We start from the raw sequence: 27,753 nt of genomic DNA on the forward strand, positions 1-27,753 counted from the left end.
CATAGAGATGGACACTGAGAGCCCCAAAACAAACAGAAGGAGCCTCAGGACAGTAAGGAGTGTCCACATTGCTTGGCACTTGAGATCACTCACAGAAGGAAATGGACTGAGGGGTTGAGGGTTCTGGGGATTAAACCACTGCTTTTGTCCTCCAGTTGATGCCCCACATCATCGTTCCAGAAACCTGAGGGATAACATACATGAGAAGCCGCTTCCATGTCTCAGATAGGACCTGGAGCAAGTTCCTGGCTTTGGTGTAACGTTTGAGAGGAGCTGGACGTGCTTCCTTGGCAAGTTGAGCAACCTACGCGATAAGCGCTTCAACACTTAAAGCTGCAAAGATCTCACGTGCTTTCTCTTTTGTTTATTATTTTTTAAAAAAATAAGGTATAATGTATGCCTTAAAAAAAAAAATCAGAACAATTGCATCCCAGGGCCTCGGGCTGGAGCCCCGCTGTGAGCCTGTGAAGGTCAGGGGCCTGGCCGCGCTGGGACGCCACAGCACGGGGAAGGAAGGGCCAAAGGCTTTTCCTTAGCCTTCTGCCCCTCGGCGTGTGACGCCCAGGGCCGGGGGAGATTCCACGCCCGCTTGCCCGCAGTCCCGGCACGGGCCGAATGGGGCGCGGCGGACGTCGGTCCTGCAAGCCCGGCCCCGGCGTCTGGACTCTAGGCCGAGGCACGTGGGCAGCGACGCGGGGCCTCCCCGCGGGGTCCCCGACCCCGGACGCGGCGCAAGGCCCTCAGCGGGCGGGCGGGAGGGCGCGCCTTCCCGGAGCGCGGGGCGCGGACCGAAGTTGGGCGAGTGCACGGAGCGTCAGCGGGCCGGGGGCGGCAGGTGCCGCGGGCGGACTTGCCAGCCAGCGCAGCAGCCCCGCGCCCCCGATTCCTGCCCCGGCCCGCTGCCCGAGTCCTGGGACTTCCGGGGCCCGGCGGCGTTTCGGGAGCTCCTCCAAGGGCAGCCTCCCGGGCGGGGAGCGCGCGGCGCGGTGGCCGGGCGAGGGGTGGCCGGGATCCCGCAGGGGCGGCGGGCGGGGTGGGGTGAGGCGGGCCGGCCCCCTCCCCTCCCGCCAGCCCTCCCTTCCTCTAGTCCTGCAGCCAATTAGACAGCCCCCTCGGGCGGGAGGCGTGGGGCGCTCCATAAAGCGGCGCGGAGCTGTCACCCCGCGAGTAGGCTGCGCACCGCCCAGGCCGGAGCAGGCGCTGAAGACTCGGGCGCTTCGGACCCGGGAGCGTGGAGGAGCCATGGCCACCACCAACGGGGCCGTGGAGAACGGGCAGCCGGATAGGAAGTCTCCCACCCTGCCGCGCCCCGTGCGCAACCTGGAGGTCAAGTTCACCAAGGTGAGACGGGCTCGCGTCCCACCCGACGGCCGCCTGGCTCCGCGCTGGGCTGCCCGGCCACGGTGGCGGGGACCAGGGGTCAGCAGGCCAGGAGCCCCGCTGCTCCGCTCCGAGAGTGCGGGAAGCTGGGGCGGCGCGCCCTCAGCTGAATTCGCCCGGCGCTCCTGTGACTCGAGCCTCTCCGCTCAGCCGAGCCCTCCCGAAGCAGCGTTCAGCACTGGGCATGCCGGGCGGGAGTCCACCGCGCACCCCAAAAGGGACTCCAAGATTCGCACCCCCAGACGGGCTCTCGGGCGCGAAAACCGGGCGAGGGAGGCTCTGCAGCGGCCGCGCAGTGCCAGGCTGAAGCCCGGTGCGGCCCCGACGTGCCCCTGCAGGGCCCGCTTTGAAGGCGAGCGGTGGTGCGCCGTGACTTGGGCGCGGTGGTCTTCCCGCAGACCCTGCGGCGTAGTTTCCGGGGCTGAAGGGGTCGAGCTTCGAGAAGGTCAGAGGGTCCCTGCAAACACCAAGAGCCGACCTGAGAGGTCAGGCTGCCTCGGGAAGTGTCCGGAAACGTCAGCGGGAGCAAGCGGAGAGAAGTTGGGCACCTCCTGTGCTTAGCTCTTACCAGCTTACCAGTAGAACGAGGGCTAGTAGGAAGGTGCTCACTGATGAGACTGTCCCGGAGCCCAGAGACCTTGGTCTTGGCAGATCATGGTCTCAGATCTGGGCCTGGGAAACCGCGGGTGGCAGGGCCCCATTGCGCCGCGGAGTCCCGAGGCTCGCTGTCCTTTTTGCACTGTGGGCTAGGAGGCTGGAGCACCGGCAAGGCGGTGAGAACACCTGCCTAGGGCAGAAAGGAAGATGGCGAGGCCTGGAGCCCGGGCTGAGCAGGGCTGGGAGCTCTGTTGCCAGCAGGGAGCGTGTCCCCTCCGGTGGGAAGACACCCCGAGGCTGTTTGGAGGCCGTTGGGCTGGCTCTGGGGGCACTTCAGGGGTGCAGGCCAAGAGCCACAGTTGGCTTCATTTTGCCCAAGTTTGTCTCCTTTTATTTTTGCATCTTATCCATTGCCCCCAACTCCAGCTGACATAGCACTTAGAAAATTCCTCCATCAATTTTACTTTCACAAGTAGCAATTATGTCTCTCAAATAGTTTTAATCAAGCAGAGAAAGTTGTGGGCCACTATGTGTGGCCTTCAGATTTTGATCTCTTGGCGCTTATTGTCGACTGGACCTCTGATCACATGACATTAAAATTAACTGTTTCCAGAGGGCTCTGTAACCAACAGAGACACTTCGATGGAGATTATTTTTAATGTAATTTCCTAAGTAGTATCAGCTTCAAAGTGCAAATTCCAACTCATATTCTGGGAACAGTGAAAATAGTACCTAAATTTTTTTAGCCCCTATCACTCGTGGTGGTCACCTGTTGGTGGTGGTAGTAGCGTTTTGTTTTATTGGATTTTAAAAAACAGTATAGAAACCAGAAAATACATATATTATTTTCCTATTCCTTTTTACATTTTTTTAGTGCTATCAGAGCAATGGAGCCACATATGGAAAGTTACCTCTCTGTCTGCAGTTCTTTCTGCCCCTTCACAAGTGTAAATGCAGCCTTTAAGTAGAGAGGTGGATTTTAGCACATTCACAGAGTGACCGGTGTTTGTTGTCCTGCTGGTTGCCCCCTCTTCTTAGTGGAACAGAACGGGTTGTGACTAAGGCTGAGGGAAGGGCATGAGATGGAGGGGGCTGGAGAGCCAGGATCCTTAGTGGCTCCTAGGCAATGATGACTGCGGCAGCCTGACAGTAGGCTGCTGTACCTTCCTTTCATCTGGAGGGCAAGGCCTCTGTCTCTCTGTCCTTGCTCCAGGCCCATCTCTACAGAGGCCTCCTCCTAGCAGTTGTGGGGTTGGGGCAGCCTGTGTGGTTGTGACTGAGGGTGGGGAGCCCAGGCAAGCAATGCTTAGGGAGCCCCTGGCTGCAGAGGCAGCCCACAGGGCTGAGGAAAGAAGCGGGAGAAACAGAACTACAGTATCGAGGCCCCCCGAGGCCCCCCGAGGCCCCCGAGGCCCCCTGGCTGTGGAGTGTGTGAGCAGTAACAGTCTGTTATTTTTCAAACCTGACTCATGGTGCTTCTTGTTAATGGAGGACAAGCTGGAAATGGTGGGTCTGAGCCCCAGCCTTGGGGGACCATTTCCCAGGGTAAGTCCAGACTCCAGAAGGACGAAATTCCTTTGTTCTCGTGTTTTAACACTGGGCTCTGCTCTGTGATTTTGGTGAGGGGGGGTCCCCCCCAAAACCCCCACATAGGTCTCAGAGGGTAGCAGCCCCTTTCACTTCATAGGGCCCCTTCTTTTCCTTCCAGTAGCAGAAATTCTTTTTTAAGATTTTCTGGCTCATTAAAACACTGGTTTTTATGATCTCTTTAATGAAAAATAAAATTCACTCAGATTTCCTTTTCGGAAAATATGCTCCTTTTGAGTATAGCTGAGGTCCAATGGAAGCTTCTGTAAGTGGCGTCAGCAGAACTCACTTGTGTGACCACCACCTTCGCCTCTTCTGGGGCATCCGTATCTTGACAATAGCTGTGGTTTTCCAGCTCAGTTTGGATGGTATACCATTCCATTCCTTCAAAATGTGAGTCCCATCCACTCAATGTAACATAATTTTATTCCTCTATAAGTTTTGTTTCATACCAATTCACAAGTCAAGGGGAACAGTTTTTTTCTAGACCCATTTTCCTGTTTTGGGGTTCAAAACAATACAGCCAGCATAATTGGTAGGCCACACTTACCCCTTCCTCATTTGTGTTTTTGTTTTCTTTTATTGGAGAGAAAAAGCAACAGTAGAAACCACTTACAAAATTACTTACTAATGTAGTATAAAGAAAAAATTTTTGCTAAATTAGAAACATTGTGATGGGAAAATATGAGTAGAGTTGAGCCGTCTGAATTTTTTTTAAGTTGCTGGTTAGAAAGGACTATGGATCAATGTCATGAACGACCAAGTAATTTTTTTTTTTTTTTTGGAGGAGCATGCTTGGAGATGAAGTATAACAGACATCTGATCATTGCAATCTGTTTTTATCCCCTTATTTATATTCTCTTCTACCACCTTCTCATTTTCCCTCCTCCTTGGAATTGATACCAGGAAGGTCCTAGAATCAGCAGTTTTCACTGACAGTCTCTATTATCTAACCCACGAAATTTCATCTTCCGACAAATGGGCCTCTCTTCCTGGCTGCACTTTCCTCCCCACGCTAACTTAACTCCTCTTCTCTACTTATTAATTTCTCACTGTTACCGAGTGATTGCTTGCTGGATGGCAAAAGTGAACTCTTGGATTTGGTTTCAGCTGGAAGAATAAACCTGTAATTGTAGCCTGGCCTTTTCCGCGCGCTTCCCTGGGGGCCTGGCCTCACGTTGAAGGCACTGAGCTTCCAGAAGTCAGATGGGCACATCCCACGGTCGAGGGTCACTCTCAGCTCTGGACCCCACACAGGGAGGCAGGGGCCCTCTGCCCACCTGCCCAGCCAGAGCTGGCCTTCTGTGCATTGTCCCCACTGCAGTCAAATTTCCCTGCTTTCCAGGGAGAGTTATCAAAACAGTGCACCAGTGGCTTCCCAGAGCGGGCTTCCTTCCCTGTGAGCTTAGGATTTTTTACAGGACAGCCCAGGACAGAGAACATAGTCAGGTTGCACACTGGATGAGTTGGCTCCCCTCTAATCCATCCTCACTGGGGAGTCAAGTATTCCGAATGAATGAAATTCACAGTCATTGAAATTAATCCTTGTAGTGATGCAATCCTCCCTTTAAATGACTCAAAGATATGCATATAGATATAGAGATAGAATAAATGCGTATAGAGATGTGCATATAAACATATGCATATAGATATAGAGATGGAATCTGATGAGCTAATTCTGTACTTAGAAATTATTGATGGCATTTTACTTGATGGAAATGCTTCTAAAGCATATCAGTCATGTTTGCGACTGGGGTCTCTCTGATGCCACGATGGGCTCTGATGACAAAGGTGTCCCAAGCTGGTACAGCAGGAGATTGCCTGTCCTCTCACTGGGTAGCCAGGACCTCCATTCTGTCAGAACATGTTTTATGTATTATCTGTTACCTCTGTTCCTAGTTCTTTCCCAAAAGCCGGCTCTTTTAATGCTTTTTTAAGGCAGTTAGAACTTAGGGTAAACTAAGAGTAAATAGTACACACATTTCAGTGCATGGACTTGTGAATTCTTTTTAGTTTGCTCATGATGTCTTTTTCTTTTTAATGTCTCTATTCTCGGCTGTGTTCTAGATAACTGAGTCTCTGAACTAAGTGATTTTTGTGAGTTAATTCTTTGGTTCTGGATATAAGCCGTTATTTGCTACATATGTTAATATAACCAGAACATTTCCTAACACAGATATTTATCTTTGTATTCCAATACTGGCTTTTATTAAGCCCAACATGAAAATAGACATTTTAAAGGGAATGGGGGAGGGGGGCTGATGTGCATTAATGAGGGCTAAAGGGTTATAGTAAGATCCTTGTATAATGCCAGTTCCTTGGTGATCTGGCTGGGGCTTGCAGCAGGAAAGAGGGAGAAGGTAGTGCTCACTGCTGACATACTCTTCAGGGACAGGTGGATTTCTTGGCACCATATATATATACACATATATATATGTGTGTGTATATATATATATATATATATATATATATATACACACACACACACACACACACACATATATATATGCATGTTTAATCTTCCCCTGAACTTGCTGAGTGTGTAAAATTCAACTTATACCCTTTATGTAACTAACCCTGCTATTTCTCTGTGAATCCATCTTATTGTTTAAAAAAAGAGAGAGAGAGCTTCCCTGGTGGCACAGTGGTTGAGAGTCCGCCTAACGATGCAGGGGACACGGATTCGTGCCCCGGTTCGGGAAGATCCCACGTGCCGCGGAGCAGCTGGGCCCCGTGAGCCATGGCCGCTCAGCCGGCACGTCCGGAGCCTGTGCTCCGCAACGGGAGAGGCCACAACAGTGAGAGGCCCGCGTACCGGAAAAAAAAAAAAGAGAGAGAATATTTTACTTTTTTTTTGCGGTACGCGGGCCTCTCACCGTTTTGGCCTCTCCCGCTGCGGAGCACAGGCTCCGGACGCGCAGGCCCAGCGGCCATGGCTCACAGGCTCAGCCACTCCGCAGCACGTGGGATCTTCCCGGACCGGGGCACGAACCCGTGTCTCCCGCATCGGCAGGCGGACTCTCAACCACTGCGCCACCAGGGAAGCCGAGAGAATATTTTAGAAAAAAATTCTAAATTAGTTTTATTGTGACAAAATGTAGTTCTCTGAAAATGTATTAAAAGTCAGGAGACTTGGATTCTAATTCTGAGTGTGCTCCCGGTTGGGCATGTGGCTCCATCCCCCTTCCAGGTCCTACCTATAAAAAAGGCAGACAGGTAGGTTGGAGGGACAGAAGGAAAAGACGTTACCTAAGGTCCTCAGTATGTTGGAATTATATGATTTTGATTTAAGCCTAATGCATTACAACTTCCTTTCCTGGTTAGATATTCATCAACAATGAATGGAACGAATCCAAGAGTGGAAAAAAGTTTGCCACATATAACCCTTCAACTCTAGAGAAAATATGTGAAGTGGAAGAAGGAGATAAGGTGGGTGCCCCCCCTCCAGTAATTCAATTACAGATCACTAGAGGAAAAGGAAACGCTTCAGCTGAGTTATAAGGCAGAACTGGCCCACACTGAGGTTGGACCTAAGCGAGCTGCTTCTCAGACACTTGGCCCAGAATGGGATCAATTAGGGACGATGTGCTGCAGAGTCACTCTCCTTTGATAGATGTTTCTCCATCTACGAGGATGACCTCAGCTATCCTTTTCACGTGGCTTAAGGAAAGGTTTTTATCAACTGTTTGATACTGGTGGCATTAAATAATCTTTCCAGAAAGCATTTCCGGCTGTTGTGTTTCACCAAATGCAGCATTCTGGCAGGAGACACTTTAAAAAAAAAAAAGACTTGAAGGAAGAACGACTTGCTAAGTCATGCAGAAGTAATAATGTCATGCAACTGCCAGATTTCTTTTCTACCAGAAACTTAAATTATCTTGTAAAGCTATAGTCTATAACCGTATTTGATAGTGCAGGGTATATTTTATAAGCTATATTATATGTATACATTATATATTATATATATTATTATATATAAAGCTAAGGGACTTCTGGAGGTGTCCTTGATACATTTCAAACCATAAAGTATCTTTTGAATGTGTATCATTGGGGGAAGGGTTGAAGGTACTGCTTTTGTAAGGAGCGAAGGGAAACGTAACCCTCTCCTCAACCACTAGAGTACTCATCTGATGTTCTTAAGTGTGTAGGTAATGTTGAATGTGAACAGGATGAATGACACATGTGTAAAATAGGCTTGAATTTGATCCTACTAGTGATGGTTTTGTGATAGGTATGCAATGCAGAGTGTTTCCACCTATACATACCCTCCCATGTGCAGCGCCCCATGCTAAGCTCTGTTTACAAAGATACTAGCACTGAGGAGCTCGTGTGAAGATGTGAAGGTGTAGGGGTGGAGCATGATGCAGAGCAGGACTCCCAGGTGCAGTATACAGGTATCAGGGAGGAGAGTAAGATCCCTGCCCCTGGCTCTGGCTCGTCCCATGGTCCCAGTGACTGTTCCAAGCACCAGAAGACAGAGGCTGCCCTGTTCCTGCATCTGGAGAGGTCCTGGCCTCCACCCCAGAGCCTGGGACAAGGAATTCAAAGACCTAATATCTCCCTTGCCAAAGCTTCTGCTCACCTCCAAGCCCACTTTGGAGACACAGAATCTTGGTGGAGTGTCCCTCTTGACTGGTGCCAGGTGTCCACTGCTGGCTGCACCTCCCTAAGGAAGAGAGGCTCAGAGGGACCTGGGGGGTGAGCCCCTGCCCATCAGCAACCAGAGCCTCAAACCCCATTTTCCTGAACATAAGAATGGGTGTCAGGGAATTCCCTGACTGTCCAGTGGTTAGGACTAGGCGCTTCCACTGCAGGGAAGCTGGGTCTGATTCCTGGTTGGGGAACTAAGATCCTGCATGCCTCGTGGCATGGCCAAAAAAATAACAATAAATAAAAATTTAAAAAGAATGGGTGTCATTACTCTAAACAGCTCTCATTCTTTCCCAGTAAAGAAGAAGTTTTGATTGTAATTCTTCTATCAGTGCATAGATGATCCAGTTCTTTTTCTATAAAATCATCACAGTTCTGCCCTCAGAGTGTAGGTGAAGTGAGGCTAAAGGGAGAAAAAGTCCCTGATCCTCCCCATCTAGGGACTTTTTCAGTGTGGTCAGTTCTGAGATCCAGAGGAGGACTCGTACCCCCGTTCTTGCTATTGGACTGCAGTCCTCAGCTGGAGTAAAATGCCAAGACAGACATTTCCCACCTAATTGGTGAGCTGTGGGAGTGTGTTTGTATCCACACTGAGATAGCAAGTAGATGATCTTTTCCTACTTTGGTCACCAAGAAAAATAATTAAGGTCAGTGGTTTTATGACTATTTTAAATGCTTTGCATAATCAGAAGGAAAGTTAATCTTTGGCCATTGTAGAAAACTTGAAAGACTTAAGATATAAAGAAGGAAAAAAACACTTGAAAGCCCCCAGCCATTAAAGTGATTGGAAACCTAGCTTTTGCTCTGAGCCGCCTGCCGCCCCTCCTTCCTCTGCAGCGGGCGGAGACTCTGCTGTTCTCTGACAGCTGAGCCCTCAGCAAAAGGTGACACACTCTCTCTATTGTTTCGGCCGTGCAGCTCGACGTAGACAAGGCCGTGGAGGCTGCACAAGCCGCCTTCCAGAGAGGCTCGCCGTGGCGCCGGCTGGATGCCCTAAGCCGCGGCCGGCTGCTGCACCAACTGGCGGATCTCATGGAGAGGGACCGCGCCGTCCTGGCCGTGAGTACATGCACACAGGGGAGGCGTGGGGCCAGCCAGCCTCCCCGAGGGCCCACCCCCCTCAGAGTGTGGGAGAAAGGACCTAGGGTGTTGTTTTGTGTGGCGGTGTTTTGGTCCTTTGAGGTGTGGCTTTCCGGCCATAGGCAGGCATCTATGCTATTGGACGCATACTTTTTGTTTTGAAGTCGGACTTTTGTCCCTTGCAGCTCATCTTCTTGGCCTGGAGGAAGTTCAGCTCCATTAGTGGTTCCCAGACTTGAGATGTTCACAGACAGCTAGGCTGGGCTGGGCTGTATCCTGGACCCACCTGCACAGTTATGAACTTAACTTGTTTTCTTACGTGAACTCCCTTTTAAAGTGAAATTTAACCTCATCCTAAGTGACAGTATCCATGAAATTACAGGTTTAATGTGGTGGTGTATTTTTTCTAATACTTATTAAAATAAATGCTACCACTTGACATAGAAAAAGTGTCCCCATATAGCTTAAAAATCACCCCTATTTCACCCCTGAAATGGGCAGTGGTGAGTGTGTGTGGAGTGATGGTGAGGGCAGGATAACCTAGCTATAGGAAACCTCAGAGTATGAAAGACCTAGGTTCAAACCCCAGCTCTGCCACTTACTAGCTGTGTGACTTTGGACAAGTTGCTTAACCTCCCTGAGCATATGTTTCTTCATGGACAATATCACAAATAATGATATCTGAGTCTTGTGAGAACGATCCATTTAAAATCCTTAGCAGTCCCTGTCATGCAGTAAGCACTAAATAGATGATAGCTATTATTAGTAATGCTATCTCAGGCTTCCCTGGTGGCGCAGTGGTTGAAAGTCCGCCTGCTGATGCAGGGGACACGGGTTCGTGCACCGGTCGGGGAAGATCCCACATGCCGCGAAGCGGCTAGGCCCGTGAGCCATGGCCGCTGAGCCTGTGCATCCGGAGCGTGTGCTCTGCAACGGGAGAGGCCACAACAGTGAGAGGCCCACGTACCGCAAAAAAAAAAAAATATATATATATATATAATGCTATCTGAAGACCCAGGTTCTAACCTCAGCTACTTGTTCTCCTGGCCAGCAAATTTCTAGCACCTTAGTTCCCCAGCTGCAAAACGGGGATCTTTATTCATCCCACTGCATGAGGTTGGCCTGCTCTCATGAGATGGGCTATGAAGACATTTAGGAGTTGTAAGTACAGAATTGAACGAGATCCTCAGACCTTCTTTTGGTCTTGCGGTGGGTGCTTGATTAGAGGAAATCTTGGGGCCTCCTTGTGCCTTGAGGTCCTTTGCAGCCTGCACACACAGCCCTCATATGGCTCAGACTCCTGTGTAAAACTTGCCCCAGACCTGGAGGCCCAGCTGGTAGGAAAGGAAATCTCCTTTTTGGTCTCTGATTTGGAAAAATGGTTTTTTCCTTTCTTGATCTGATGCTGGGAATGAGTAGTCAAGTGGACACCTGCATGGAGGTCAGTCAGTGCCAGCTAGGACTCTGAAATTGCTCTTGACCCTGAGTGTGTGTCTTGGGGTGGAGGGTGGAGAAACTACATTTCGGGTGCTCCTCTGGGGTGCGTTGCCCTGAGGGTGCATCCACACAGAGAGAACTGCACCTTCCTTCCGCCCTCCCCAGCTGGCCAGCCTGAACCCGGGTGAGAAGAGCTCCCTCCCAGGGTCAGCGTCTCTCTCCGTAGAGCCTCTGGTTTCTTCCTGCAATGAAAGCCAGTCTCAACTCTCAAGCTGCCAAACTGGCTTCTTCAAAAACATTTCTGTTTTCACCCAGCATGAGCTCATCGGTCTGCAATGTCCGTGAGGACTAATAGCAGGCGGGAGAGGATGTGCCTGGGCACCCTCCCCACCCTGTCCTCAAGTGTCAGTATCATCTTGGGGAGCAGTGGCTTCAAGGCCACCTTTACCTTCAGCCCTCCTGGCTGTCCTGGCAAGACTGGTGTTAAAGCACATAGAGCAAGTCCCCTCTGCCATCTGACCTCACTGCCCACAAGAAATAAGTTCCAGTTCTTCGCCACATTGTGAAAGGGACAAGAGAATGACTGGCAAATACAGTTTTTAAAACCCAGACCACATCACGGGAAAGCACACCCTTGATGGGGTTTTCCTGCATTCTCCCGCACAAAGTGCCGCTTTCCATCATGTTCTCTTGCCAGTTTGGTGGCTTTGACAGAGCTGGGCAGTTACTTTGTGTTCAGTGTTTGGAGACCATGTGGCAGATCCAGCAGCCTCAGCTCTCTTCCCTCACTAAAGCACCTGCACCCAGACTCTGGCACTTCGGGCGCTCATCTTGGGAGCCTCGAAATAGGGGCTGTCCCTGTTTGCTGTCTTCTCAAGCAGAGCCCCACTTCTGAGCCCCTCATTTAAGCCTTGGCACTGGGGCATCTGAGGCATGTCCCACAGCACTTTTCCTTCATTCTTTAGTATCTGAGGGTTACCATGTGTTAATTTTTCAAAAGGCATATTTTTCTCCTAAAATGTTAAAAGAAATAAACTTAGAAGCAGCTGTGGTTCCCACATGGTCCAGACACAATAATTGTGTAGAAGTCCCAATGAGTAGCTAACACTTGATCTCTCAGATTCAGGCCTGTGTACTCACCTGCGAATCTTTTTTGATTTTTATTTTTTTAAAGAACTTCCTTTCTAAACCTGTTGTGACCCAGTTTTGCTTGGACAAATTCCATAACACCAACCTGGCAAATTCCTGTTGTCATTCCAGTAAACAAACGTGACTAAGTTAATAATAAAAAACAGTCAATGCTTGTTGAATGCTCATCAGGTACCAGGCTTATTGTGGGCACTTGACCTGTAGTATTTATTATCCTATTTGGAGAATGCTGAGGCCCAGAGAGTTTAGGTAATCTGTCCTAGTTTATCCAGCCAGAGAGGGTAAGCCAGGGCTGGATGTGGGCAGTAGCTCCAGGCCTCGCACGTCCCCACAAAGCTCTGTCCCAGTCTCCTGCCTTTCTCTCCCATCCCAGAAAAGGGCCAAGAGTAAACTCCCCGTTCCACTGACAGACATGTGGATGCTGTATGGAACAGCTGGGCCCTGGAGAATTTTGGCATTATTTGCAATTGTTGGGTTTCCCCTGGGAAAATGCAAGTTCCAGCTTAGCATGTAAATCACTAGGAGCCAAAGGTACAGTGTACTGGCTGTCACACTGTCCTGACTCGGTCCCTGAGCAGCATCTGCCAGGGGTGAGACACACCGGAGACCCAGACCAACCCTGTCATCTCTAGCAACACACAGCCCTGTCTCCTTGCTGTCCCCAGCTGAGGATTGTGGAGCACCTGTCTGGCCCTAAAAGGGAAAATGACAACAATAGTCAGAGCTGTTAATTATCATCATTTGAGCAGTGGACAGTGCTGTTAGTGCTTTATGTATAGGACAGTGCTGTTAGTGCTTTATGAGGTAGGTGCCATTACTGTTATTGTTGTTGTTTTGCAGATGAGGAAACTGAGGTAGGGAGAGATTCAGGGACTTGCCAAGGCCACTCAACTAGGAAAGTGGTTGCCTCCTGTTCAGAGAATTCTTGGTTCATTCCTGAAGCAAAGATAGAGTAGCCCCAGCCATTCATGCGGCCATCCTACATCCTTTCCAGATGCAAATGTACAGGGGCAGCAGCCTAAAAAGCAGTCACTGCCCTTACTGAAAGTCAGATGCCCCAGATTCAGTGCCAGCCATGCCGCCTACCCTCTGGATAACACAGATGAGTTTCTGGGCTCTGTTAGCCCCTGTGTCTGCACCTTGAAGTGGGAGCAGAGCCATCCATCTCGGAAATGAGGCATATGCGAGTGCACACGGAGAGGCCTCTCTTCCTTTGTAAATCATTCTCTCAGCCCAGTGACTCTAAAATGAGAATCCTGCCCGGGGCTATGTGTCAGGGTGGCCACTTCCTGCAGCCATGGATGACGGGAGGTTTCAGTGCTGGGCTCAACTGGGGCCGCTTGTCTGAGGGACAAAGGGGTTCTCTTCAGCCCAGCTGGAAACAGAAAAGAATCCCTGCCATTGAGTGGCTGTGCGCTCGCCTGAGGAGTCGCCCCTCACCACCAAAGGCCAGTCTGCTCCCTTCCCACCACGCAGCGCATCCGGCTGGCAGCCCAGTGCGGGAGGAGCTTGGAGTGCATCTTTGTGCTGGTGGCACGACCCCTCTGGGCTCCGTCACTCTTTCCACAGCTGTGCTGGTCAGCAGGGCCAAGAAGAAGGAACCTGCGTCCCCCTTTCTCTTTTGTTAGAGGAGCCGGCCCCTCCCCAGCCACCCCCTCAAGTCCTTGAACCTTCTGAGAGCTCCCCGGAGCGCACAAACCCATGTGTCCAGGTCCCACTGCTGGGGCAACAACACTCCAGACAGATGACAGAAGACCAACACTGAGGCGTATTCCTTCCCAGCGAGGCTCCAAACCAGCCTTGTACCCTCTGTCCTTCATGGGGACCCGTGCCTGTGCTCTGGCCAACCCTCCAGGCTGAGGTGTTTTGAAAGAAAAGCAGTCCTTGACAGCCTGGGACAGGTCTTATCTTAAATGAGGTATCTTGCTTTCTGATGAGTCCCATGGCTGTGAGGTACTGAGAGCAATGTTCTAGGACTCTGCTCTCTCTCCCTGCCCTGTCTTTAACAACCTGACGGTTAAAAGGAAAACTGTGTCTTAAAAATATTTTGTCTTATTATTGCAGACCCTGGAAACGATGGACACAGGGAAGCCGTTCCTTCACGCCTTTTTCATCGACCTGGAGGGCTGTATCAAAACCCTTCGATACTTTGCAGGGTGGGCAGACAAAATACAGGGCAGGACCATCCCCACAGGTGAGCCAACTCAGGACTCTCAGCCTCGTCCGGGGTCTCTTAGGGGTTCTGTCTTCTCACTCCTCTAGCTAGCCTCTTCAGAGCACCCCCGGGTCTTTTCCCCAGAGCATCCTTCCCACACCCAAAAAGGAAATGGCACTGTGTCAATCCTTCCTCTAAGGAATTTTACTTTTGAAATTGAGTTAAAAATCGCTGCATTATGGAAGAGATAGGACTTAGAGCTGACACTTGGTGGGCTTCTGGGTTTCTTTCTTGTCTTTTTACTCCTTAAGATCCTTAACCTAGTTTCATGCGAGCACGTTCTCTGTTAATCTCTTTTCCAGATGACAATGTTGTGTGTTTCACCAGGCACGAGCCCATAGGTGTGTGTGGGGCCATCACTCCTGTAAGTATGGCAACTTCTCTAGATAGATCTGTATAGATCCCACCCCATTCCCCTGTGGCCTTTGGAACCAATTTCTAGTGGGTTTTGATTCGATTGCACTGGTATTAATTGAGCATTTGCTCTGTGGCATGGAGCTTGGTGCTTGAGGGTCATCAAGATGGATCAGACCCCATGCCTGCTCTCAAGGGGCTGATTCCAGGAGTGCAACAGGAGACACATGGATTCAAACCAAAGGGGTCAGGGATGGCCAGCTCCCCTCGGGCAGTGGTCTCTCAGCTGGGCCTTGAGGATAAGAAGGAGTTGTTCAACAGGAAAAAGGGGTTTCTGAGCAGTAGGAATGGCCTGAGTGAGGGTGTGGAAGTGTCTGGACTACTTGTAGGGCAGTAAAGATAGCTGGTGAGGTCAGAGCTTAGGTGGGGACAAAGTGAGGAAGAGGAAGAGCAGCCAGCAGGTGGTGCTGGCTCAGCATCCAGTATGCCTTGCTTCCCAGGGCCCAGGACTTTATTCACTGGGCCGTGGAGAGTCTGGCAGGCGCTGGGGATGCTATGATGCTGCCATCTATTGGAGGAAACACCAGGCCACTGCACCAGCGGGGGAGGCGGGCGGCAGTGTGAAGAGGGTTGGAGAAGGGCTCTGCAGGGGCCAAGCAGACGTGTCCTTCAGCCACCAGTCTTGAGAGCCGGGAAATAGTCAGGCCAAATGTGCTCTTGCCTATCAAGTTGGGAGGGATCACCTAAAGATGGGTGTAGAGTGAGAAAAGAAGAGGGCCTGGGGCCAATCCCACAGACCACCAGGGAATCCCATGGAGAAGTCTGAGCAGCCAGAGTCAGGGGCCTCCCAGGGACGTAATACATTTCCAGAAAGAGACTGTAGTCAGTGGGGTCATCTCCTATGTAGGAATTCAAAAAGACAGAAACACAGCTGTTAGATGTGCTTCCCAAGAGAGGCATCGGGGGAGTTGGGGCTAATGGAAAGGGAGCTGGGCACGTGGGGATGGCCCTTCCAGAAGCTGCAGTGAGAGAGAAGGGAGCTGCTAGAAGAGGCAGAGGCCAGGAGAAGATGCAGATTTGCTTGTAGGTGAGGAGAACTGATGGCATTTATGTGCTAAGGAGTGGGGATCCAGAAGAAGAGGGGATCCCGATCACTATTGGGGGAACCCTAAGACAATACCTGCTGTCATTAGCCAACCACACAGGCCCCTGGGAAATGGGATGTTATATTTGTTGTCTAGTTGTAGGAATTCCAGACAGAGCTGGGGGGAGAAATCCAGCTAGCCATTGGTCAGCCCTGCAGGGGGGACGTCACTGGAGTATAAGGAGCCAAACGGACTGTTTGGGGGGTCGGAGGTGAGGCACGGCTAGAATCAAGCTAACTGCGCTCTTGGAGATGCTCGGTTTCATCTCGTCTCATCAAAGATGTTACTTAGGCAAGCTGTGTAGTGGAGGAAACAAGCCTAGGCATGAATCCTGGCCTTCGTCTGAGGCACAGTTCCTCCGTGCCTCAGTTTCCTCTTCTGTCAACAGGAGCGGTAATATGACTGCCCAACGCAGGTGTGTGGGGATCAAATGAGTTCAGATTTTGGAACCGCACCTGGCACACAGTGGACACTCAGTGGGCGAGAGTGCTTGTCAGGCCTGATGTCACAGCAATTTCGATATCCCTGCCTCTGGGGTGAAAGGATGACAAGAAAGCATTTCCCAAGGTGTATTTCACCAAACACCCATTCGGTGGGGGTTAGTATGTGTTCTGTAAAGAGAGAAAGAGATCCTGTGGCGTTTGCATTTAGGAGAGGCGGGGCTAATTTCTGTGGGACTTTTCGGAGATGTTAACATGCTGATGGCATTGTAAACCTCCAAGAGGAGAAGGTAGTACACCTATAGCAGAATCCTCTTTGCAGTGACCACCTATTAGCATCTCCCAGAATGCAGTTTAGGAGGCGCCAGGCAGGAATGCAGTTCTGATCATCGCATACTCCTACGTTACCTCCTATACCCCAAATCTAAACCATGCAAAGCAAGTGCTCCATGGAGGCATCGCAGGGCCTCCAGGACAGTGTAGTAGTGGATCTGGGCCCCCCAACCACTCTGTGTTCTGCTGCAGTGGAACTTCCCTCTGCTGATGCTGGTGTGGAAGCTGGCACCCGCTCTCTGCTGTGGGAACACTGTGGTCGTGAAGCCAGCGGAGCAGACTCCCCTCACGGCCCTCTATCTCGGCTCTTTGATCAAAGAGGTAAGATATCCAAAGAGAAAATATTCTGTGTCCTCAATTACATTGCCACTCCCAGGAACCAGGCCACCGTCACAAGATGAGTCTGCCCCATGGAGCTGTGCTGTGCTTGCCAGCGCCGGCCGGCTCCTGGCCGAGTGGGAAGGGAATGCCTCCTGGGTTTCACTTGGCAGCCGCTCATTCCCTCTCCTGCTTGCGGTCACTGAGATAGAAGAGACTCCATTCCTCCCACTGATCCTAATGAGAATGATTTACTCTTATTATGAGCTCAAACCCATGGTTTATGACCAAATATTTTGTCTAGAGAATTTACAGGAGGGTTACTTGGGAGGCAGGTTCTTTGGGCCCTGCACATGTGGTGTACAAAATGGTCCATTCTTCTTGTGGGTGGGTGATCTCGCCAGCTCCCCCTGGAGGGGCTACTGCTGAGCCCTGAGCCTCCTCACCAATGCTCTGCTCTCGGGTGACCGTCCTCTTCGTGGCAGCCACCGCGTAAGGAAATGGACAGCCCAAAGGGACACCTCCTTCCAGACACACCTGGCAATGTGTTTCAGTCATTTTGTCCCCAACTCGTATGTTGCAAAGAGTTTTAAAAAGAAACTCGAAGAAAAGAGGGATAGGAAGTAAGATCCATTCATTCCACTTCTCAGCTGGGCTAATACGACAGGAAAGCAAGACCTTTATTACTTAGATGTAAGGCTGCAGAGCCAATAATTGACCAATTTCCCACTTTCCTTTGACCCGTGATGTAGGACCTTATGACATCGTAGTAATCAGACTTACAGATTCTAAAGTCACAACTGTTTCAAAAAGCGTTTAGGAAAACTAAAGACTCAAGCACGATGTTGTAAAATCTTGCCTTACTAAAATAATGTGTTTTAATGAAGACACTGGCATCCCCCAGGGGTTCAGCATGCCCCAGTGGTTCAGCATCCCCCACCTGTTCATTTGTGGTGCTCTTGGTTAATAAAGAGGACCCAGCATATGAGGAGCACCAAGCATGAATGTGAAAGAAAAGTCGCTCCCTACCTTCAGGATGTGCTGGCTCTCGGCGTGACCCAGGTTCAACAGCAGGGATTCTGAGGGAGTGAGACCATATTGCCATTTGGAACATTAATGGGGCAGATTTTAAAAATGAAAGCTGAAGCCCAGGAAGGGTATTTTGCAGGTACCTCCGAGTTGGGGACTGTGACCAAGGTGTCCCTTCTCCCCCCAACACACAGACAAACACACACACACACAGACACACAGAGACAGACCCATATAGACACAAACATAGACACACACAGAGACAGACCCATGCAGACACACACACAGAGACAGACCCATGCAGACACACACACACACACACACACACACACACACACACAGAATGGTGCTCTGCTATGAAATGGCCACTGCCGTTTTGCTCAGAAGCCCTTTGGGGTAGGCAGGGCCGCCCAGAAGGAGGGTGTGTGCCTTGCCTTGGCCCCACCCGCACACTGGCTGACTGGGTCTGGTCTTGGGGTGGCGATAGGAACCGGGCCCAAGCTTCCAGGTGAGGGTGCTGCTCTGCTCAGGGACCTCACCCAACCTCCTCTTCTGAACACCATCTCAATTTCCTCCCAGGTGGGATTCCCTCCGGGCGTGGTGAACATCGTGCCAGGATTTGGGCCCACGGTGGGAGCAGCAATTTCTTCTCACCCTCAGATCAACAAGATAGCCTTCACTGGGTCCACAGAGGTAACCCTCCTCGCCGACTATGGGGGACAGTGGCTGTCGCTGAGAATTCTCTGTTTAGAGGCTAAACTATGATGACCCCATTTTAGTACATATTTGTGCTAAAAAAAAATAGTACTTTTTTTTAACAATCAGTTAAAAAAAAAAGTTACTGGTCCAGTTTCCAAACTAAATAAATATCTAATTCATTTACTCAGAAGCCTCAGAAGAAAATATTCATAGATAAGATAAAATAAAAATTGAAATATCCATAGGATAAACAGCATAATCAAGGTTAAAAAATAAGCCTAAGGTGACTGGCAATATTGTAGTATTGATCGTACATTTGAAAGTGTAAACTTTTGTTTCAGAAATTCCATTTTGAAGCAACTACTATTCTCATGAGCATTCAAGGACATACTTCCAAGTATATTGTATCCATCCTATATGACGTTTTACAGCCATTACAATAAGGAAAGCTGTCCATGATCTATTGCTGAAGCACAAAAAAAAAGTAAATTGTAGGGCTTCCCTGGTGGTGCAGTGGTTGAGAGTCCACCTGCCGATGCAGGGGACACAGGTTCGTGCCCTGGTCCGGGAAGATCCCACATGCCGCAGAGTGGCTGGGCCCGTGAGCCATGGCCGCTGAGCCTGCGTGTCCGGAGCCTGTGCTCCACAACGGGAGAGGCCACAACAGTGAGAGACCCGCGTACCAGAAAAAAAAAGTAAACTGTAAGAAAGTATATACTATATATATGTATATACCATTAGTAAAAGGGTGTGTGTAGAGAAATAGAAATTACCTGGAAGGACTCCCCCCAAAAATTCTTACTGTGGCCTCCTCTGGGGCAGGTCCTGGGGCATTAACAGAGTGAGGGAAGATAAAAACTTTCCCCTTTAATTTACACACATCTATATGTGGGAATTATTTCTAATGAGAAAGTACTTCTTCTGTACTTAAAAAAATAAATGGATAAAATTTCCCCAGCAGTAAGTGCTCCCATCTCCCTCCTAGTTTAGTCCAGCCAGAGGCCCAAGACCCAATCCTATGGCTGCTGGACAATAGCTGGAAGACAGGGGACTGAGGGGGACGGAGGGGCAGAGAGGGTCCTGCCCCCCAGCGGCTCCTATGTCTTCCCAGTCTTCTCACCCAACAGCAGAAGCATCACTGCCCCTGCCCCTGCCCTTGCCCAGCTTCTCTCTCTAGGCGACTGCAGGGCTACCCATGGGTCCAGCCGGGTGGGGCTGTCACCAGGCAGCCAGCCTCCTGCACAAGAAGGTGGCTTCTATGACCCCATGGATTGCTCAACTGACAGGCATCTCCCTAAGAGGGGTGCTTCCCACCGAGGCCCCCAGCTGTGCCTCAGCCTCACAAGAGATCGCAGGCCCACAGCAGGCTGGTTTGCTTCAGGTACTCTCCCTGGAGACAGTCCTTATCACCTGGATCAGGCCATCCACACCTCCTTCAGGCCATCACCCAGGAGCTGGCCGAGTTTTAAAATGCACTCTCGGGGACTTCCCTGGCAGTCCAGTGGTTAAGACTTCACCTTCCACTGCAGGGGGGGCGGGTTTGATCCCTGGTCAGGGGGCTAAGATCCCACGTGCCTCGCAGCCAAAAAACCAAAATATAAAACAGAAGCAATATTGTAACAAATTCAATAAAGACTTTAAAAATGGTCCACATCAAAAAAAAAAAAAAACATTAAAAAAAAATGCACTCTCACCTTAGTTTTGAGGAAATAGCCTCAGCCCTGAAAGAGCCTAGCTCTGCCTCCTGCTGGCTATACGGCACTAGGCCCCTGTGTGCACACTGGTCTCTAAGAGTCTCCCAACTCAGAAGTTGGTGGCACCCGGCCCAAGACAAGTCACTGCTGTGTGCTGGGCCAAGCCCACCTCTAGCAGTGCAGGGGATGGTAGGTACATGCGGGAGGTTGGACATCACAGTTTGTTGAGTGGTCCTCCCGTTACTTCATAGGAAAGCAATTCTCTCCCTACCCGCTGGGGGCCCTCAGTCTTAGGGTGTGTTTCCCATCCTAAAGGTTAACTCCCCTATTTCCCTAATTCTCAGAGGTTCCCTCAGATTATACCAAAGGACCACACAGACCGACCTCCCCTTGGTCCCTTGAGCTGGACCAGCCTGATGCTGGGAGGGACAGGCACCAGGACAGGTAACAGCCAGCTCCACCACTAGCCAGCTGTGTGGCCGTGGGCAAGTCACTGAGCCTTCAAAGGCTCTCCGTCCACCCCAGTACGTGGAGCAACTCAGATCCGGGATTCCAGCCATGTCTGATCCGAGAGGAAATGCTGGGAGAGGCCAGGGGAGTGAGGGGGCAGCATCAAGGCCCAGGGTGCCTGGGTAGGGAGGCCGCAGCCCAGGCCATGCCACACTCATGCCTCCAGGCTTGTCCAGAATGTGTGGGCCACATCCAGCTGTGTCCGAGGCTTAATGTGGTCTGGTTTTTATCCTGAAGGTTGGAAAGCTGGTTAAAGAAGCCGCCTCCCATAGCAACCTGAAGAGGGTGACACTGGAGCTTGGTGGGAAAAACCCCTGCATCGTGTGTGCTGATGCCGACCGTGAGTCCCTCTCCTTCCGGGCATTGCTGGGGCTTTATGGGACCCGTAAATCTCTCCCCACTTCCTTGCCCAAATCAGAACCAATTGAGAAAGACAAGCACACACACAATGGGGATGTTTCTCCACCTCGGGTTATCCCTCCATAAATAATAGGCAGATGGAGATCCAAACGCCAGCTTTACTGCTGGTAGAAAGCTGCGTTGGAGGAGGACATGTTTCCTGTGGTAGCCAGAGAGGCCGCCTGTTTCTGCCCTTCATGAGTTTGCCTTCCCCGTCCTTGCAGAGCTGGGGCCGTGACAAGTGGACTGGGGTTCTTCTCCAGAGCCCCCTGTGTCGGGGGAGAGGGGGAAGGCCAAGAGGAGGAGGAGAAGGGCATGTGCTCCCCCCACAAGCATTCATCATTCTACCCTCCAAGTCGGTACTTCCTATGATGCTTTCAGGCTCTCGAAGACTTGAGATATTTCTTCCTTCTTTGTCTCAGATCTGACAAAACAGAGGCCAGTGGCAGGTGACCCTTAAAGATATCCTGCTGGCCTAGGTGCTGTCTCTCCCTTCACTACCTCTTCCCTGGGAAAGCCACCCTGCCCAGCAGCTTGGGGGCAGTTTGTGTCTCATGACATAATATTAAAATAGACACTCTTCTTGGTTGTCATGTCCAGAAGAGGGAAGGAAGGGCCACATCAGACATTCATCGACCTGCTGACATGGTCCGCTGCCAGATTTTTGGTGTGACTTCCCAAGTACACTAAAACACCTTTGCCTTAAAGAACAGCCTCCCCCACCTGCCCACTGGTGCCAGGAATTCCTTTCATGGAGTACAAAGCCTTCCACTCCACACTCAGATAAGTTTGGAATTGCAAATATCCCTGAGAAAAATGATCCTAGCACAATTTCTCGCCAAGGTGTAAATAACTGGTTTCAGTTCTACTCCTTGAAGCTGGCTTTCAATGGGAGAGGACTGGGTGAGGAAACAAGCCCCAAGGAAAGAAAGGGAGGCTGGGTGTGAAGGTGGACTGCTCATTTTTGCCTGGTTTGGTGCTCCCTGATGGAAGCCTCATCAGTGTTGCTAGTGGTCTCTGGAGCCACACGGAACAGTACTGGGTATTGCCCCACTGTGACCCACATTTGGAGTTCCAAAGAGCCGGACTCCTGTTTTGCATTCTTGTGCCTCCATATCTGGGTGCCCCTTCTGCTCACCCCCTCAGCTCACCCTCTTTCCCTCCCAATGAGGAAAACTACAGCTGAAACACAGGACTCCTGTCTGAGGGTTGGTTTGATAAGGGTCATGTGAGCAAGTGAGGTCATGGGCAAGTGAAGTGAGGATGTGACAAGTCTCTGTGCTCATTAGTGCAGTAAAGACACTAAGTCCTGCAGTCAGGGGACCTATTTAACCCCAAACTCCATGGATCGAAAAATCCCCTTTCCCATGCTCTCTGTTTGGGAAGTGCTGAGCAAAATTAATTTCTGAAACGTAGCCATCCCGGGGCCTGTTTTCTCATGTGGGCAATTAGAGTTGCAGCTGTCGCCAGTCCGGCCTTAACAACTTAATCGCTTCCTCTTCCCTCGCCGCCCCCTCTCTCCAGTGGACTTGGCAGTGGAGTGCGCCCATCAGGGAGTGTTCTTCAACCAAGGCCAGTGCTGCACGGCCGCCTCCAGGGTATTTGTGGAGGAGCAGGTCTATGATGAGTTTGTCAGGCGGAGCGTGGAGTTCGCCAAGAAACGGCCCATTGGAGACCCCTTCGACATCAGGACCGAACAGGGGCCCCAGGTAACCTACTGACGTATCAGATCTTGAGGTGCACGTCTGGGGGCTGAACCAGGCAGGCCTCTGGCCCTGGCCCTGTACAGCTCTGGTGCTCTGTGACTCCAGGGGACTCCCTTACTCACTTGCCCAGCCACTTGAGGCTTTTGTTCAGACGCTGATCAACAGTTCACTCCCATCAGGTCTTGGTAGTGTTATGAAATGGGGGTGTACACACAGAGCTCTGCTCTTTGCAGCAGATAATGCTGAGCTCTAGGCCTTGGTGGAAGGGAGGCATTCCCGGTTCATAAGTCCATGTGACTGCACCCTCCAGCCAAAGGACCAACCCTTCTCTGAGCCACCAGGGTCCCCAGGAGAGAGCCTCAGGCAGAGGCTGTCTTGCCTGGCTGGGCTCCCTGCAGAAGCGAGTTGTAACCCTGGCTAAAATGCAGCAGAGTACAGGTGGAGGCAGCAGCTGGAGCCAGAGGCCTCAGCCTGGAGGCCCTTGAGCTCATGTGCATTATAGGACAAAGTGACCATCAGAAACCAAAGAATCCCACTGGAAAGGGCTCGGAGGATGGGGATACATCTCCAGGCAGTAGGAACACATCTCTGGAGACCTGGTTTTTGAAGCTAACGACAGGATGAAAATGATCATAACCACGAGGTTTAATAACCTCTTTAAGAGGGCAGGTCCTGTATCACTTTCTTACTAAGTATGCAGTGCGGCAGATGGATAAATATTTAAAAGAGGGCAGCCTGACCATCCCATGCATTATTAAAATGGAGTTCAACAGCAGCCTACTTTGCTTGTAGCCAAAGTCCTGCTCCAGCCAGGAAATTTCAAATCACATGTCAGGACTCACCCAATTTGTGTCTGTTCCGGGAGCTGGCTACTTACCCACTGCGTTGGCACCACGTGTTTCCACGGGAAGCCATGGATCTGAGGGCAAGTTTGGCTCTGTGATTTTGTGAAAGCCACAAGCTCCTTCCAAACCTCAGTTTCCTCATCTGGAAAATAGTGTAATTGATGAATATTATGAACATTTCAAGGCACTTAATACGTTTTTATTTTTTAAGGGGGGGCATTAAATGGCAGGCCCCCTGATCTAAGTGGCAGCAAATGTCTGTGCATGACTTCAAGCCACATCAGTTAGGTCTTGCTTAACCATCTTGGCTGGGGATAGGGGAGGGCCATGTGGAAAAGGTGTGTTTCTGGCTATAGTGCCCACCCCTGCCTTGCCCCATCCCACATGCTCTGTGGCTCTGGAGCCACGTGACCCTGGTGGAGAGAAACATCTCCACTTGTGGCCAGCACTCCGCATCCTGTCAGGCCTCAACCCCAAACCCAGCAGCCAGTGACACAAAGTTGTCCATCGGCCTTGGTTGGATTTCAGGTATGAATACAGACATGGCCACAAGTCATTATCAAATCTGCTGTGATTGTAAAGCTAACCCAGAATCCGTGGGAAATATGTGAGCTGATCCCATTCTAAGGAATCCCTTTTACCCCATCATTATTCATAAGTCTCTTTCCAAGGCTTCAGGCTTGACTTTTGAAGCCAGATATAGAAATCTCTTCCAAAACAGCACAGTGGTGTTGATTTCATCAGTGCTTTTGATGCTGCTGCTGAAAGTCCTTTTGAAAACTCACTTAAGCCATCTAACCTCAGCATATTATTTTAGGATGTTGTTGGGGTTTTTTTTTCTGCCAAAGTGCTTTTTCATCTACATTAATAAGGCTTTACTCCAAGAGGATTTACAGCTGTCTAAATAGTTCTGTCTGTCTCATGCCTGTAAAACAGCTAGCTGACCAGATAGGTGTCCACTGCAGGCAGCCAGAACACTCCAGAATTATTCAGGTTTGTTTGGCAACTGAGCAAAGATATGCACAGACTCACACAGGCCACCTGGTGGGGGGCGGGGTCCTGCATCCTCTCTGTCCTCTCCTCTCCGGCAGAGCCACTCACAGCCTTGGCCGTCTGCAGGACCCTGTTTCTCCGTCTTTGGTGCTGTGCCCTGGTGCAGCCTTCACTTCCCAGCAGGTTCTTCTCTCGCACTGTGAGGCACCAGCTGACATTCATGGAGGATTATTAGATTTAAACAACACATTCACACGGACTTGCCAGGAAGAGTTGAGTCTGGACGGTAGAGTTTCCATGGGGCCCTCCGCTTTCTTCAGGACAGACAGTCTTGGAGGCAGAACATGGTCAGTGGCCGCTGAGGGTCTGTAGTTTGATGAAGCCCCACAAGCCTCTTGGTCTCCAAGGAGGAGGAGAGAGCAATCCTGGCACTTTTAACCCAAGACTTGGTTAAGACTTCCCAGAGAGAAGTTGAGGGAACCTTGAGATATTATGAGATATGCTGCAGTTTGAGTTACTTTTTAGGTGGCAGTACTTAACACACGGTCAAAACCCAAAAGACATATAAAGGTCAGTAGTGAAAAAGTTTCCTTCATAGGCATGGTTTTTACCCTTCCATCCATGGGTATCCTGTGTTCTTAGTTCTTAGAAGAAAATTCTCCAGAATTTCTGTATATACAAGCAAAACTGAGTATGTATACAAGAATGTAATATGAATTCTGGTTTCCCTTGTTTTTACTCAAAATATCTATACACAGTACTGTTTTGCACCTTGATTTTTGTCCCCTAACAAGAAACATGAAGAGCTTTCCATATCATACCAAACCATGGGAACCTGCCTTGTTCTTTTTTATATGTACATAGACTTCCACTGTATGAATCCAACAGAATTCAAGTAACATGTACTGATGAGTATGTGGGTGTGTGCGGTCACGCACGGTGCCACAGAGTATGTCATTCCACACATACACAAGGAAATCCACAGGAGGGATTGCCCAAGTGGGACTGCTGAGTGAGAGCACATTTATGATTTCTACAAGCATTGCCAAATTACCTTCCAAAAACATGAACCAACTTACTTACGTTCCTGCCAACCTTGTATGAGCTTGCCTGTTTCTCCAGCCTTACTAACAGAATATGTATGGAGTTTTGCCCATCTGATAGTTAAAAATGATATCTCATTTGTTTTTAATGTATATATATCTCTTATAATGAGTAAGGTAGAACATCTTATCATGTTTAAAGGCCATTTGTATTTACTTTTCTATCAACTGTGCAAGTGCTTTGCATATTTTTCTCTTGTACTGCTGATCATTTTTTTGTCACTTCTAAGAATTCTTTACATACTAGAGAGAATTCTTTACATACTAGCGCTATTTCTATGATATGACTTGTCAATTTTTTCCAGTTTGTTGTTTTGCCCTTTGACTTTGCTTATGCTGTTTTTGCCTTCTTTTTTTTTTTACGTTCTCAAATTTATTAATCTTTTCTTTTGGCTTCTGGATTTCAAGCCATAGAAAGGCCATCAGCACTCCAAACTTATGGAGGCATTCTCCCACATGAGAGAATTTGAAAACTTTTTATTACTTCATCTTTTGTGATTAAGTCTTTGATCTACCTGGAATCTGTCTTGGTACAGAGTGTGAGGTATGGATCCAACTTGGTGTTTTAACACTGGGTCCACGTTTCATAAGATGACTGGTCAAGGGGCTTGCATGGTTTGTGCCCACCCTTCCAAGAAAGCCAGCCTACTCCTCAGGGACAGACAGTCATCCAAATGCACCATTGGGTTTGCTTATTTTTTTATTCAAATTTGCTTAAATTAAACCACTTTTTTATCTGAAAGTCACAGCTATAGCAAACCTATCTAACAAAGCTCTGTCTCTCCCAGCCAGAGGGAGGGGATTTGCAACAGGGTCAGGGTCAAGAACAGGGTTCCCACGGATTTGGGAAGAGGGATCATTTTTGGTGGGAAGAGCACTTCCCCCCTTGAGTCTCCCAGAGAGGTGCCCTTTGCCAGCCGGTCGAATACAACATCCACAAGCTGGGTGTTAGGCTGGTGGTACAGGGTACACCCCAGCCCAGGAGACCCCTAAACAAGGTGACAGAAGATGGAGCCCTTCTGATGAGCTGGCTCCCCATCAACCAGGAGCAGCCCCTCTACCTCACCTTGAGCCTCTACTCTGTGTCCAGGGGTGATGAGTAAGGTGGTCAGATTTACTTCTCACTTCTCTGCACTCTGGATGGAGAATTCCAATAACTGTTGGTGCCCTAGGAGCAGGGTGCAGGGTGGCCAGTTAGAATACATGGCACCCAGTTCAAATAAACAGTGAATACATTTTTAGTGTAAGTGTTTCCCAAGTATTGTTTGGGATATGCTTATACTTTAAAAATCATTCATTGCTTTTTAGGAATTCAAATTTAATTGGGCATCCTGTGGTTTTATTTGCTAAATCTGGCAACCCTAGAAGGACGGAAGAGTTAGAACAAAGAATTTGACTACTTCAGATCTTGTTTCACCCACAGATTTGCTTAACAGCATGGAGGGTGTATGAATAAACCTACACCTGGAGAAGATGAGAAAAGCCCATCTCTCCCCTGCTCCAAAGAGCCCAGATTTGTGCATCGGAGGAATATTTGCATACAGGGAACATCTGGTACATCAATTTTTTCTTGGCCAAAACATGATGGGTAGGACAGTGATCACATAGGAGGCCGTTGGACACATAAGTTGGTAGTCACCTCCCAGAAGGAAGCCGGGCTTACCTCTCACTGTTTTACAGATTGACCAGAAGCAGTTCAACAAAATCCTCGATCTGATTGAGAGTGGAAAGAAGGAGGGAGCCAAGCTGGAATATGGGGGCTCGGCCATGGAAGACAGGGGGCTCTTCATCAAACCCACTGTCTTCTCAGAAGTTACCGACACCATGCGGATCGCCAAAGAGGAGGTACTGGGGCTGCAGGAAAAACCATGTCCTGTGGGGCCCTGTGCTGAGCTGGGGCCCAGGGGGGTGGGGAAGGGGGCTGGGCCTTTCAAACCTGAGTCTTCTCCAGGGCCCAGGGATCCCAGAAATCTTTGTGAAGGGACTGTTTTCCTTTTTCCTGTGGCCTTTCCCCTCTCCTTAGGGGTCCTTTGGGAAGCCGTCCTGCTCCTGGGACCCCTGAGCCCTGTGTAGAGTTTGTCCTAGCCCCC

The 27,753-nt window shown here is 49.9% G+C and overlaps 1 protein-coding gene across 2 annotated transcripts in view; it reads left to right on the top strand.

Annotated features, from left to right (window-relative positions):
* Positions 1–611: 611 nt before the first annotated feature.
* The window catches only part of ALDH1A3 (aldehyde dehydrogenase 1 family member A3), a 36,479-nt gene continuing 9,337 nt past the window's right edge, over positions 612–27,753 (top strand). The window contains exons 1-10 of one of the 2 annotated variants that reach the window (XM_027083234.1): positions 633–1,341; positions 6,889–6,993; positions 9,133–9,273; positions 13,945–14,074; positions 14,398–14,459; positions 16,560–16,688; positions 18,294–18,407; positions 20,855–20,957; positions 22,541–22,725; positions 27,344–27,508. In XM_027083234.1, the coding sequence (XP_026939035.1) occupies positions 1,243–1,341; positions 6,889–6,993; positions 9,133–9,273; positions 13,945–14,074; positions 14,398–14,459; positions 16,560–16,688; positions 18,294–18,407; positions 20,855–20,957; positions 22,541–22,725; positions 27,344–27,508 (1,233 nt within the window). In that variant the 5' untranslated portion in view covers positions 633–1,242. Of the gene's footprint in view, positions 1,342–6,888; positions 6,994–9,132; positions 9,274–13,944; positions 14,075–14,397; positions 14,460–16,559; positions 16,689–18,293; positions 18,408–18,754; positions 18,959–20,854; positions 20,958–22,540; positions 22,726–27,343; positions 27,509–27,753 lie in introns of those variants that run through there. The other variant, XM_027083235.1, reaches the window with a different exon arrangement.

Source organism: Aethalodelphis obliquidens, unplaced genomic scaffold (assembly GCF_003676395.1).
Source record: "Aethalodelphis obliquidens isolate GAN/ISIS:26980383/991018 unplaced genomic scaffold, ASM367639v1 scaffold49, whole genome shotgun sequence".
NCBI classification, from domain to species: Eukaryota; Metazoa; Chordata; class Mammalia; order Artiodactyla; family Delphinidae; genus Aethalodelphis; species Aethalodelphis obliquidens.